The sequence below is a fragment of the Chanodichthys erythropterus genome, chromosome 5, assembly GCF_024489055.1.
Source record: "Chanodichthys erythropterus isolate Z2021 chromosome 5, ASM2448905v1, whole genome shotgun sequence".
NCBI classification, from domain to species: Eukaryota; Metazoa; Chordata; class Actinopteri; order Cypriniformes; family Xenocyprididae; genus Chanodichthys; species Chanodichthys erythropterus.
In genome coordinates, this window is record NC_090225.1 from 13,710,085 (window position 1) to 13,725,034 (window position 14,950).

A 14,950-nucleotide genomic window follows, 5' to 3' on the forward strand; every position below is an offset into this window, starting at 1 on the left:
CACAATGCACTCTGATTGGTCAGCTGGACCAGTGTGTTGTGATTGGTCAATGGCTTCGAGCTTGTTTCAGCAATGTAACACGCAACTCAGGCCTCGCCCCTGAGATACCGTCATCTGATCGATTTTTGAAGGCAGAATAGATGTATCCTTTGCTGCCTTTGCTATCCCACAATCCTATGCGTTCCATTCCATGACAGTTAAGCTAAACAAGAAAAAAAAAGTCTGAAAGTTGAGGTTGGTTGTCAGTTTGTGTGTAAATGTATGTTTTTGACCTTTTTTCACTTTTGATGTCATTTCTAGCGAGACATTACTATTGTAGTAATTATTCACTTATCACCAAAGCTTGATCTATTTTGCTGTAGATCATTAAACCATTAAGCTGACTCAGAAGCATGTCCGAAATCAGTTTCATGAGGTTCCTTCATTCGCAAACGCTGCCTGCAAAGTCATTTGGCTTGTTCGAGATGCATCAGCGCTGCGCAGACCGATCGTCGTATGACAGGCAAGTATTGGAGAGCAAACGACTCCTTATGATTTTGATACATCTCAAACAAGCCTATTGCCTGATAGGGCAGCGTGGCAACAAGTCAGCTGCCTATGTTTTCGGATGCAGGGAGTTCAGAAACAGTGCTGACCAATATAGAGAATAACTCCCTTCGGAGTGGAATTTAGGCTTTATACCTTTACATACTAAAGAAAGTTCAAAATGTAAACTTTTTTTATTATTAGCATTTGAAAATGCTTGACCTGCTAAATGAAGTGTGAAAATCCCAACACAACGTCTTTTTTCAGCTGCTGAAATATTAATTTTTTCACTTGCATTTTTTATAAGTCAGGTCAAATTTAAAAATAAAGAAAAAATTCTAGTATGTTTTTTTGAGAGATGAAGGCTCTTTTATTTACTATCTTGAAAGAAGAAAGGAAATTGGATCCAAGCAGTAAAAAGCAAGAAGAGAATAGCCCAGATGCACAACAACAAGAGGGTAAGCATATCGGACTCTCTAATTTGAGAAAGAGACCCCTGACTGGAGCTCAGCTGGCAGCCTCGTTGAACAGTACACACTACAGACCAGCTTTATCTTCATTGGTGAAGAGAAGACTCTGAGATACTGGCCTTTTAGAGAAAATACAACATCACTGGCAAATAAAAATAAATGGGTAGAATGAGCAAAAGTTATTAGAAAAAGCTGTTTTGACGAGCTGTTCCATAAACAGTTTGAACGAAAGGTCCGTAAAAAGTGCCAACAAAAAGCATTGGATGACACTTTTTTTTTTTTTTTTTTTTTTTATTTATAGAAGTACAGAACCTGATTTCACCAAGTGCAACATGTTCCTGGATCAACATCTTTGTTGATCCTGGAAAAAAATTCCAATCAACCAATCAGATTTGAAGGACAAGTTTACAACCAGGGTTAGGTGCTTCTAAAATTGTGTTTTTCACCTATCCTATAATTTACCTCTGAATTTAGATATAATTTATGGGTAGGGGTAGGGTTAGGTTTAGGGTAGGGATAGGATAGGGTCAGACAGGAACAAGGAATTAACAAAATACGTTGACACAGGAATGTGCCTAACACGGCAAAATCAGCATGTGCATTTAGAAACAGTCATCAGCCATCATTATAAATGTCTTTACTTTAATTTGGATCAATTTAAGGCTTCCTTTATTAACAAAGTATCAACTTATTAAAATTTAATAGTGAATCCAAACTTTTAAACAGCATATTTGTGATTTGTATTCTGCATACAACCTGCAAAATGTTTTGCCACAACAACCTAAGAAAGTCTACTAAAACCAACAGTGCATAAAACATAAAAGTCAATATAAATAAAGTGGGAACTGTGTTACTGTCTAGGGGCATTTTCTGTTGAAGAATCAGTTACATTTTATAGGTGTAAAACGTTGCAGGCTGTTCCAGGCAAGCATGCTGATATGGTATTTAACGCTTCACCTTGTTTGACTCAAAGAATTCTGCTCCAAATATATCTGGCAGTTCTCCCAGCGTGTTCCTGGAGAGGAGATTCTGGCAGTTCAGAATGATGCAACAGATCTTGAGAGACATGTTTGTAGATCCAGAGCTTCTGGCTGAACTTAATGAGGAGCAGAGGCAGATTCTTTTCTACAAAATACGTCAGGAGCAGGTGCGACGATGGACAGAGTGTGAGAGCCAAGAGGGAAGCTGGGAAAGTCCCCAGACCAAGGAGAGAGATGGTGGGTCCAGCAAGGAAATCTTTCCTAGCCCTAATATGTAATCAGATTGTAAAGTCTGATGTTTCCGGGTCCAAACACTCTATCAGATCCCAAAAGCAAACAACAAACTGTGCTAAAATACACTCAGGGTACGCTGTAGTACTACTGAAAAAAAAATCACAATTCTAATATATATAAATTAAGAAATCTTAGTTGGCCAGATGGTGATAATTTTTTTTATGAATCAATAAAATATTGGTGTTCGGGACAGTCTGGAGACTGAAGTGTACACCGATTGGTTTTAAAGCTTATCTTAAATGTGCGCTATGAATGAATAGTGCTCATAAACAGACGTCGAAATAGTATTTTTATTTGAAACAGAGTAGAGGTTTGGACCCAATATTCACTACATCACAACTTAACAAGTGGATATTTTTGTTATATTTGATCACTTATCAATAATTTTTTGGCAGCTTCATATCCTTAGTGGAAAAGGACATTTCAAAAATACAAAAATGTATTCTTTTCTACAATATTTGTCTGTGAAATGTATTTTTACACTTAAGGTTTTAGCTTAGCAATACGCTTACAGCAAACTCACTGCAGCTCTCGGCCATAGGCAGTGAGGCAGCACAAAATTACTCTTTAGTTATTTCACCCAAAAATTAAAATGTTGTTTTAAAAACCGATAAGACTTTCGTTCTTCTTCGAAAAAATTAAAATATTTTTAATACAGTATTACTTGTATGTTTATGTTCAGTTATTTCACTTTACTGGCAATGAAAAGGACCCATTAATTGCCATTAAAGTGAGATTACTGAACCTAAACATATGAGCTTGATAAAAATGCTCATTTTAGAAGAAAATTTCAGATGGCACTTAGAGGCTTTTGCATCTAAAGTCTTCATATAAACATTGATCAACAGAATTGTAATTTTTGGCTGAACTGTCTTTTTAAAGATAGTTCATCTAGGCTGGTTTTCAAATCTACCTTTATCCCTGTTTCCAGAAAACAGGAAGAGTGTTCAGTGGCTGCAGGGCAAAGATGGTGAGGTGTGGGTTTGGGTAATGGGGGACGCCCCTGAAGACAAACCATACGAGGTGATTGTCAAAGAGCTGATGGAGGAGAGAGCCAGGCGACAGGCTCAGCTAGAAGCCCAGGAGCTGTGGTGAGGATTGAGAGCAGCTGCATGATGTTTATCTGTATCTTTCGACTAGATTAGAAACTGATTTTCCATTTCATGTCCAAAGAAAAGATAAAACACAATCTTTTGCTGTAGAGATTTAGCAATTTAAGGATTAGTCCACTTTCAAATTAAAATTTCCTGACAATTTACTCACCCCCATGTCATCCAAGATGTGCATGTCCTTTCTTCAGTCGAAAAGAAATTAAGGTTTTTGATGAAAACGTTCCAGGATTATTCTCCTTATAGTGGACTTCAACTGGCCCCAAACGGTTGAAGGTCAAAATTACAGTTTCAATGCAGCTTCAAAGGGCTTTAAAGGATACCAGACGAACAATAAGGGACTTATCTAGTGAAACGATCATTCACTTTCTAAAAGAAATTTAAATGTATATGCTTATGATGGCCTTGCAAGTGCTTCCCGCCAGACCGCACTTCCGTATTCTTCAAAAAGCTTACGCTGTATGTCCTACGCCTTCCCTATTCAACTTACGAAAAAAAAAAAAAAAACAGAACTGGTGCCGCATTCGTTCCGTAAGTAGAATAGGGAAGGCGTAGGACATACAGCGTAAGCTTTTTGAAGAATACGGAAGTGTGGTCTGGCGGGAAGCACTTGCAAGGCCATCATTGGTGTTTATAAAGCATATACATTTGCATTTGCTTAGAAAATGACCCATCATTTCACTAGATAAGACCCTTATTACTTGTCTGGTATTGTTTAAAGCCCTTTGAAAAAAACCTTCATTTCTTTTCGACTGAAGAAAGAAGGATATGTACATCTTAGATGACATGGGGGTGAGTAAATTATCAGGAAATTTTAATTTGAAAGTGGACTAATCCTTTAAGCAACATGGAAACATAATCAGGAATGTCATCTTCTGAATATGCCTGATGAGGGAAAAAAAAATCCTTGATTCTGAACAAGATTTTACACCTTATTTGTTTGGCTTTTTCCAAGGCAAAAGAAAGAAGAAGAAATAAAGCAAAAGTTCAGAAATGCCATTGCAAAGGAAAAAGCACGTTTAGTTGCAGGAAAGTGGAAGGAAGAAGCCGAGGACAGAAAGGCAGCCAAACAGGAAGAGGAACGTATACGGGAAAAACTAAAGGTGATTGATCAACAAACCCCTCAAACTTCTAACTGTGCTGCAAAATGAGAATGCACTAATTGGCCTTAGCAAGACGAAAAAGACTAAAAAATGGTTGCCAAAGTTCTACTCTCTAGCAGATCCAAATTATCTGCTAAAGAGTCAGGAGACTAACTTAGCAGTGGGAGTCACAAAACAATCCAAGTGATCAATTACTTGTTGAAGACCTGCACTGATGTCCACCTCTAGGGCCTAACATTCGTTTGGTGGATGTTGTTTTCCGCCAAACTCTCTGTAAATTATTTAGGTAAGTGTGTGGAACGGCAGCTGAGGTTGTCCCTCTATACTTCTATTCTCTGTACCTCCCTTTGAAAGACAGAGAACAATGAGGAAAACAACCAAGCAATCAATACTCAATCTGAAACCAACAGGAGGGCAACTTGCTGCATCAACGACAAAAACTAGAGCTGAGTGCTTTTCTAGTTCTCCAGAACAGTCTATGTATGTACCTTTGTATGTCATGTTAGTCTTAGTTGCTTCCCACTTTGAGGTTAAATGAAACAGAAAATGTATTACACAGAGCTGAGGCTGTTTTTGGTTAATGTGAAAAGCAGAAGTCATGTTATAGTGTAAAAGGGTCAGTGACAAATAAGAGTTTGCAATGTTTGAAACATTTGTTTACTTTAGACATTTTTTGTGTATTGTTTTATTGTATTTAAATATTCAGAGCTCTTTTTGTTACAAGAAAAAAAATAATTATACCTGTTACAGAATACACGCCGCAACTTATTTCATTATAGTGAATAATTTCACTATAGTGAAAGTAGTGCAACTTATTTCACTATAGTGATAATACCGTATACCATGATAAAAGTGTCAGCAATTATCGTGATATGAAAATTTGATACAGTTTTGTCACAATATACCTATTGTATGAATGAATTTGCATTTGAGATGATGTCATTGACCCAAAATGTAGATGCTTGATAATTCTGCAAGCCATAAAGCACGTCAACTAGAATGTCAGCATGTCAATTAGAATTTGTTTGGCTGCAAGAAAGTGAGGGAAGAAGTCAATTAATCTTAAAGAGGAAATTACATCCTAAAGGCAACTCCATTGCTGCAAGATTAGTTATTCAGAAGTTGCACTGATTGCATTATCTTTTCAAAGAGGAAGAAAAAGAAAACGGCAGATCGTAGGAAGAGTCGGGGCAGACAAGGGTGGCGGCACGACCATTTTTCAATATTCACACTGCAGATTTCCAAAGAGGCCTTGATGGTTATCCATGATTTGCGGCCTGGTAATGAGACCTTCTAAAGAAACTTGTCAAATATTAAAGAGCTCATTTATCACAGCCCACATATCTTCCCTCTTACTGGAAAGTGCTGAGTCATTAAACTTTGAAGTGTTTCTCTCACAATACTCCTTAAGAAATCTTTAAAAAGACTTTCAAGGCACAAGGTATGGAGAGGAGTGGAAAGAAAAGGGTAGTGGTCTAGCTTTTGGTTAGATGTGCTTCAGTTATATGAAGAAGCACTTTAATATAGAGCAACTATGCCAGCAAACTCAAAGAAATGAAACCTCCATACTAAACAGAATGAACAATATTTTCCATAGGAGTCATGTTTTTGGACTCTAGTGGTCTAGACAAGGGGTGTCTGTTTCCAGATAATGCCTCATTGGTAATTACCTTATGCCAATAATTACACAGCTTAAGTATCTCAAACAACCATGCAGCCACATGTTATTGTCCTCAAGGATTAATTATTCAACCAAATGATTTTCATTTCAACACAGCTAATGAGCCACTGGTGCTAATTCATTAGTGCTGCAAGAGTTAGAACTACATTCTGAGGCTAAGTAAGGACTGAGGTGCATATGATTTGACAACTCTCTCTCTCTCACGCACACAAAAACTTTCTATGCTACTCTCACACAGAAACAAGAGGAAGAGGAGAGGCAGAGGGAAGAGGAGGAGATACGACGTGCAGAGGAAAAAAGAGCAAAGGAGCTATATATGTCCCTTGAGCAAGAACAAAAAAAAAGCGAACAACGTGACAAAGAGTGGGAGGAACAATGCGAGTGAAGATGTTATTTCTTCATATGCATTTTCATCTGTCAACCTTTCTGTTTATTTATGTCTTTTCTTAACATTTACAAAATTTGAATCTAGATCAATAGATAGATGGTTAGATAGATGGTTTCTACTTGGTAAGCTAAAATAAATAGCTACCATGTTTCAAAAAAACAGCTTGACTAATTTGGTGAAACCAATTATTACCTAGTTTGTTGCTTACCTTAGACCAGCTAGAAACCAGCTACCATGTTCCAAAACAAACTTACCAGGATTATATAAATGGGTTTTGGATTCAATCTGTCCTTTCTAATCTAACCATCTATTATTTCTTCTTCCTCCTCTTTAGTACGTCGCTCCAAAGCAGCTGATAAAGAGATGACAAGGAAGGCTCGCTGGGCAAGAGATGAATATAAGCGTCAGTCATTACGGGCCATAGAGAAAGGCCACGTGGCTGGCCTGAGTGGCCACTTCCAGAAGCAATCTCACCGGAGACACAGTACCTTCATTGAACCATCTGCCAGTCCTCTCTCCAGCAATGAAGTCAAACCCAGGCCCAGCCTTCAACGTGCAGAACCTCCTTTGTACCGGCGAAGACAAAGCCGCAGGCATAGTACAACAGCAACACAACCACTAATGGACAGGTAACCATTCTGTAGAGAAATAACAGTATGTGACATTAAATATAGATTATACTATATAGTGCTTTAAGCACATTCATTTTAAATGCTAAAAGTGAAATCAGGCATCAAAAAATGATAACGTAAAGCATGATTTTATTTATTTTGAAATTTGCTAAAGATTACATTTAACAGTATTATTAATACATATATAATCAACCGATATCAAAATGTAAAAATGCATCCATAAAACGTGTGTGCAACAATTCCCTACCAAAGAAACACTTCACACCAGCCTAAGCTGATTTAAAGATAGGGTAGGCAATTTGTTTTATAAACACTTTTTGTTATTCTGGTCTTCACATCCTGATAGCAATCAATAAGAGAAGTGGTCTAAATATGAAAACATATATCTTCTGTGGAAGTCTCAGGACCAAATAATGCTGGTTCGAATGCATGATACAATGTCCTACCTGCCTGTCAACGTATGTATTTCAACAGTACATAAGGGTTAAAGACCACTCTGGTGTCTCTGGTTATACATTGAGATCCATTATCACCTAATAAATTGTATGGAACATGAATAGCTTGCCAATGTCGACATTAATTGCAGAACATGGCTGAAGATTAGAAGGGCTCTGCCCTTTTACCCTCCGAATGCACGGTACGACCTATGACCTGCCTGTCAGCGTGTGTATTTCCATACCTTTGCGCACCCTGCTCACGCAGACATCACACGTCATCAGCGCATTCCATAAGGATATGCAGAGTTGTACACAGACAGTCACCGATCGCTGCGAACAAACAGCAGCCTTTTACAGTTCCTCCTGAACCAAAACAACAAGCTTATGCTGTGTTCACACCATGTCATAAACTTAATTATGAGATGGCAACCAGTGACATTCTATCCGGAGCTGTTCACACTATCACACTATGTCAACACTATCAACGCCAAAATGAATCTGCAGCAGTCAGGTGGTACAACTCTGCAAGTTGTTTACATTCATTATTATTGCAATGTTATGTGCTTCGAGACATTGCTTTTCAAAGCTATTGCTGGCCACTCCGAAATTGCCTACCCTACCTTAAAACTGGCAAAGCTGGTGGTGGTGCTGCTCTGCCAGCCTAAGGTCATCTAATATAGGCAAACCCGGCCTATGTTGGGAGACCAGCAAACCATCTTAGGCTGGATTAAGCTGTCTTTTGAAAGGGTTATTATGCACCATATCAAGAACTGTGTAGTTCTGTAAATTAGCGCTCTCCTTTCCCATTAGCCCTGCATGGTTGCGGACACCACGACCCAGTTCCAGGGAGTTGGTTATTCTCTGGTTTACTGAAGAGCAAAAACCAAAACAGGCGGGACATGAAAGGAACGGCAATGCTATCGCCCCTTGGTTCCACGGTAAGGTTTCTTAATGACCTCTCTAGTGTCTCCAGTTAAATGATACATTAAAATCCATCATCACCTGATAAATTGCTCGGAACACGAATAGCTTGCCAGTGTCGACATTAATTGCAGAACATGGATGAAGATTACTGTGCCGTAAGCAAGTGGGAAACATGAGTAGTTTTAGCAACCCAGACATATGCTAGCACCACTCAAGCAGATAACAGAGCTCTGCCCTTTTACCCTCTTGTACACACCGTCACCCATATCCACAAGGAGAGAGAAATGGAGTATGGAATATACGGCCTTGTTTTGAAACCAGAAACTGGCCGACCAACAGATGGAGAGCGGTGGTGTGTGTGTCTGCTTCTACTTGTACACGGACCGACAGTAGAGAGAAATTGAGGGGAGTGCTCAATAATTCAAAGGTTTTACTAGGCTAATTACTGGCGTGAGTCCTGCAGCTTTGTCATGTTTGAATGGGATACAGTGTGTGACTCCTGGTTAAATGACAAGAGAGCAGATTAATAGGCTTGTGATTGTCGGAAATTCTAAAGGAATGTAGGCCACACATCAGTGTGTGTGTGATTCTGAATAGATGCATCTAGATAAGAGATCCAACGCACACTCATTCATACCCTTACTGACACACGTAGAACAAGCCATGGTGTAGATTTACACCAAAACTGCTGGTACAGATACATGGAAAAAGCATACTATACCACTTTCTACCGGCCACCTGATGACTCTAAGATAACAAGATTACAATGGAAACAATGCTAAAATACCTAAACAACTACTCTTTAAAAGTCATTACCTTTGTGAAAGAGAAGTGTGCTCACTGAATGTGTACTTGTATGTGTCTTAAAGAAACATAAAAAAAAAAAAAGCCTTACAATGTTCTTAAAAACCGAACACTTTCATGGCTGTTTCTTAACACACTTAAGTACACTTTTGAAAAGTGCACTCTGTAATAATAACGTTTTACTTTGACACATTTTAAATCATTATTTTAATAATCTTTGGACAAGAAGTAGACTTATTTGTATGTGTTAACTGACATACTGAAGCACATGTAAAGTACTTGGTTATATAATATATATTTTAACTGTAGTGTTATTCAGTATTACATTTAATGTCATTACAAACGTGTAATTACAAACATAACATACAAGTTTCAATAGAAATTACATTCAGTTTTAATTTACCATCAGTGCTTTTCAGTATATTCGGCTGTACACTTCAACCAAATTTCAAAGACAACAGAAGTAATGATGAAATTACATATAAAGCTATACTAAAGTACCCTATGTCAAAATCTTAAGTTCAACTAATTGCATTTAATATAAATTAAAATATAATACATTTCATTTAATTGCAAATAACATGTAATTAAAATTCAGTTATCTCTTAAGTATATTTTTCCATAATAAGTAATCTTTTAAAAAGTATGCTAAAGTGTATTTATTTTTCACAAGGGTAAACAGGCCAGGATCTTTGAGGTGCTTCAGTTAATATGAACAAAAAACTATGTGAATGTTTTGGGGAGTTTGAATTAGTGTACACATAATTAACTCCCCACTGACAGCTGACTGTGTTGTCTATCCTGAAGGCATCATTTCTCGAGAGGACTCAGAGAGACTGCTTATGAATTCTGCTGAGGGCTCTTTCTTGGTACGGGTCAGTGAAAGGATATGGGGCTACACACTGTCCTATCGCACAGCCAGTGGTTTCAAGCATTTCCTTATCGATGCTTCTGGGGACTATTACAGCTTTCTGGGTGTGGACCAAAACCGTCATGCCACCCTTGCTGACCTCATTGACTTCCACAAGGTAAGAGAGCAGAATAGCAACTTCAGAAAGCTGTTTATGTGACATATGGGTGAATGATTTTACTTCAAATGGATTTTTACTTCAAGAATGCAAAAGATAATACAAAATGCTCCTACACCAACCAAAAGATATTTAAAATAAAAAATAGTTTTCATATTATATGAATCAATCACAATAAGGCTTAAGAATTTATCCTGCAGGTGGTGCTGCTGGCGCAAGTTTATGCCATTTCCTACTAGATCTCTCCACTTTTTGGGATAGTTCACCAAAAACTGAAATTTCTGTCATTATTTAGTTAAGTTACTCACCCGCATGATGTCCCAACCCCATATGACTCTCTTTCATCTGTGGAACACGAAATATGTTTACTTTTGATGAATGTCCACCATTTGTTTACAGTCTAAGAAGTCCACACTTCTCTTTGTGGATGGATGTATGTCAAGCTCAAAAAAAAAAAAGCATGATCTCTTGCACGGCCTTAATTTATCAGGGGCTCCTGCCAAGAAGATCACACAAGGCACAGTTTTTTCGATACTGACAAATCTGTGTCTGTCGATGAATATTGTCGTATACCGTCCTGAGAAACATTTTCCTTCATAATATTTCAGCAATCACGTCGTGTGTACCATTTTGTCTGTCGTTTGTTTAAAATCACAACTTGCGATGCTCGATTCGTGAATCGACATGATTCACTGTTTCGAAGCACTCGAAAACCGCGCGCTGACGACACCTGCTGGTCAAAATGTGTAAATACACGTGAACACAGCCCAAACGTGTACATATTTTTAGTAAAGTGTAATATGATTCAGATCATTAATTATGAAGTGTCAATATAATTTGATATTTTACATTAAGTGCTTGTTTTATATGTTTTAGGTAGGACTTGGATACGCAAATTAGAAAACATTAAAGGAACACTCCACTTTTTTTTTTTTTTTTCAAATAGGCTCATTTTCCAATTCCCCTAGAGTTAAAGGTGATAGAGAGGAATTTTTCGTCAACTGAGAATAAAAAGACTGTTACTGAGTTTTTGAAATGAGCGCATGCGTAAGAACAACCCCCCTCCTTCAAAGCTCATTTCAAAGTAACGCCTCCCAAAACTCGTGCACGAGTATTGAACACGAGTGTTTACCACCGGCATTTGCTGTGTCGTATTAGTGGATTCATTATGTCGGACTCACCGCAGGTAACTCATAATCTGCAGTTGTTACTCCTGTCTCCTGACAAAAACATTGCATGCGGTGCCTGTGGAGTGTGGAAAGTTACTGGAGCGCGCAACCACGCTCGTCTCTCACAAGGAACGTCACGGCAGTGATTGACAAGCCAGAGGGCCAATCGTTTCCGCGATGATCGTGTAAACGATTGGTTGATGTTTTTAAGGCCCTACCTCCTGCACAGATGATGTATATTAATATTATTACTTTCAGTGCACCTAATAAATAGTCTTTTATCAGTTAGTAAAGACAGTTTCAAGTAATATTGCAAAAATGAGATGTAGAATTCTTGTTTTAAAGGTGCAATGTGTACATTTTAGGAGGATCTTTTGAGAGAAATGCAATATATACATAACTATGGTTTCAGTGTTGTATAAAGACCTTACATAATGAACTGTTATGTTTTTATTACCTTAGAATGAGCCATTTCTATATACATACACCTAGGGTCCCCTTACATGTTAAGTCGCCGTTTTGCGCTGGCATGTTTCTACAGCAGGCCTAAACGGACAAACTGCTCTACAGAGTGCGTTTGCTTGACTGGCTACTCTCTTCTGTTTCAGATGATGCCATTTTGGTCCTGTGTTGGCCACTGTAGCTTCTCTAAATTGCAATTCGCGATCTCACCACTAGATGCCACTAAAATTTACACACAGAACCTTTAAATATGGTAAATTGCGATGATCGCGTAAATGGTTGGCTGATGTTTTTAAGGCCCTACCTCGTGCACAGATGATGTATATTAATATTATTCCTTTCAGTGCACCTAATAAATAGTCTTTTATCAGTTAGTAAAGACAGTTTCAAGTAATATTGCAAAAATGTATAAAACAAAACATCCTCTTTAGCACCTTTAAACAGTTGAGTTTTACCGTTTTCAAATCCATTCAGCCGATCTCCGGGTCTGGCGGTACCACTTTTAGCATAGCTTAGCATAGTTCATTGAATCTGATTAGACCGTTAGCATCTTGCTCAAAAATGACCAAAGAGTTTCGACTCTTCTGTAGTTACATCATGTACTAAGACCGACGGAAAGTGAAAAGTTGCGATTTTCTAGGCCAATATGGCTAGGAACTATACTCTCAATCATTCCGGTGTAATAATCAAGGAACTTTGCTGTTGTACCATGGGTGCAGCAGGCGCAATGATATACGCACGTTTATAAAAAAAAAAAAAAAAAATCATTAACACTGAACTTTTATTACAAAACTGACTAGAGATTTCACCAGATCAGTGCCATATAGTGGCAAACCTGCTTTGGAAACACTGCTGAAGCTTCGAAACCTCAATTTTTTGTTTCGAATCAGTGGTTCGGAGAGCAAACTTGTCAAGTCACGTAAGTAATGCACACGAGACCCGAAGCTTCGAAACCCTTTTATGTGAAAAAAAAGTGCAAAATCAAAAAGTTTCGAAGATTCGAGTCTCGTTTACATGACTTGACAAGTTTGGCACTCTCTCCGAACCACTGATTCAAAACAAAATATTGAGGTTTCGAAGCTTCAGCAGTGTTTCTAAAGTACTCATCTGAATCGTTTGCAGCTGTTTGTAATTGACCACAGAGAACAGAATGTGGCGGGATGAAGTGACAATTTACTTACAATAAAATTACATTATCCCCCAGAAGAATGTTTGCACTGAGGAGAAGCCCTGATGCCCATTTGCATGACAGCATGTGCAGGATTAAAGTTTGGTCAGTCTTAAAGCCTCTAGATCTCTAAATGTGCTGAAACAACACAATAATTTGAGAATTAGCAGTCAGAGCTGATTCCTGAGTTAAACACTGTCTGTAATGTAATCTGCACTAAGGCAATTTTCAATAAAAGCTTGCCTTGACATCAACACATGTCACATATCCCTTCAGCATACCCTGTGTAACCATGGATACATATTTCACTGTCTGGAATGCTGTCAAAGTTGGAGTCACAAGCTGTGAAATCTCTGACATTAGTTACATGCAAATTCAGGCGACGTTGTACAACTGTCAACAAGCGTTCCCGCTTCACGCCTCTGCAATATGGTAAAAATAAATAAAAAAAATGTAGAGAACCTGTCTACATATATATGAAAATTACAATGCGTTTAGCTCAGATAGAAAAACATGCAGTATTCAGTGGCAATCACTGAATGAATAAAAGAGCCACTCAGATTTATCTTGAAACATAGCAGTGCTGGAAACAAGGCTGCCCTCGCTATTTCAGGCCACATTTGACACATTTTTGAATATGTAAAATAAATCAAATGAAACATAGCATGTGCATTTTTAGCATATGATGGTTTCATGCATTTGTGTATCAAATCTTGTACTCTTGCTATTAGGGTGCACAGCACTCTAGATAATGGCAACATCTGTCAATTCTCAGGAGGAAGTCATCACAACTACAGGGAAAGAGCTGCTGCTGGAGGCCTGCATGCGGACTGGGCCCTCTGTGGACTTCGGAGGGCTTTTCCCATGACTCCTCACATGACTTCAAAGGCAAATCTCTGCAGGGCAGCTAATGTAGCTGGATGTTCTCTGCATTTCAAAGAACATGGTCAAAAATAAACAAGACTTCTGATCCTCATGTTCTGCCTCTCAGTGCCTTATGATCAGGCCCCAGACTTTTTCTTTGCATTTTCTGTGCTGATTTGTGAGATGTAGAATTCTTGTTTTAAAGGTGCAATGTGTACATTTTAGGAGGATCTATTGAGAGAAATGCAATTTATACATAACTATGGTTTCAGTGGTGTATAAAGACCTTACATAATGAACCGTTCTGTTTTTATTACCTTAGAATGAGCCATTTCTATATACAGTGGTGATCAGAATTATTGGCACCCTTGGTAAATAGGATTGTTTATCCTTTTGAACGTGTTTTGGAGAAAAACATTTATTTCATAATGTGATTATCCCCCCACTTTCAATTCTTTTCCTTCAATGAAAGCTTCGATTTTTGCTAATTTTATGAATTAAATATCAAAAGGATAAACAATGCAGATTTATTTTTACAGTCATCTTTGACCATATTTACCAAGGTTGCCCACCTTGGTTGGTTCTGACCACCACTGTACATACACCTCGGGTCCCCTTACATGTTAAGTCACCGCTTTGCGCTGGCATGTTTCTACAGCAGGCCTAAACGGACAAACTGCTCTACAGAGTGCGTTTGCTTGACTGGCTACTCTCTTCTGTTTCAGATGATGCCATTTTGGTCCTGTGTTGGCCACTGTAGCTTCTCTAAATTGCAATTCGCGATCTCACCACTAGATGCCACTAAAATTTACACATGGAACCTTTAAATATGGTAAATTGCGTTAGATTAAGTTGATAGTACTATACTCTTGTTGGTAGCTGACAGCATTATTAATTATTTCAGAGATTTAT

At 38.1% G+C, this 14,950-nt stretch overlaps 1 protein-coding gene across 1 annotated transcript; it reads left to right on the forward strand.

Annotated features, from left to right (window-relative positions):
- The first annotated feature begins 2,022 nt into the window (after positions 1 to 2,022).
- sh2d4ba (SH2 domain containing 4Ba) lies at positions 2,023 to 14,042 on the forward strand. The gene is made up of 8 exons (XM_067385208.1): positions 2,023 to 2,212; positions 3,201 to 3,360; positions 4,334 to 4,481; positions 6,401 to 6,539; positions 6,885 to 7,179; positions 8,430 to 8,557; positions 10,155 to 10,375; positions 13,950 to 14,042. Exons 1-8 carry the CDS (start codon positions 2,038 to 2,040, stop codon positions 14,040 to 14,042), a joined length of 1,359 nt encoding a protein of 452 aa, XP_067241309.1. The 5' UTR covers positions 2,023 to 2,037.
- The last annotated feature ends 908 nt before the right edge of the window (positions 14,043 to 14,950 follow it).

Coding starts and splice junctions, on each gene's coding strand:
- sh2d4ba (XM_067385208.1), top strand. CDS start 2,038: ATGATGCAACAGATCTTGAGAGACATGTTTGTAGATCCAGAGCTTCTG. Junction 6,540..6,884: donor CAAAGAGTGGGAGGAACAAT/GCGAGTGAAGAT, acceptor CCTCCTCTTTAG/TACGTCGCTCCAAAGCAGCT. Junction 8,558..10,154: donor TATCGCCCCTTGGTTCCACG/GTAAGGTTTCTT, acceptor TCTATCCTGAAG/GCATCATTTCTCGAGAGGAC.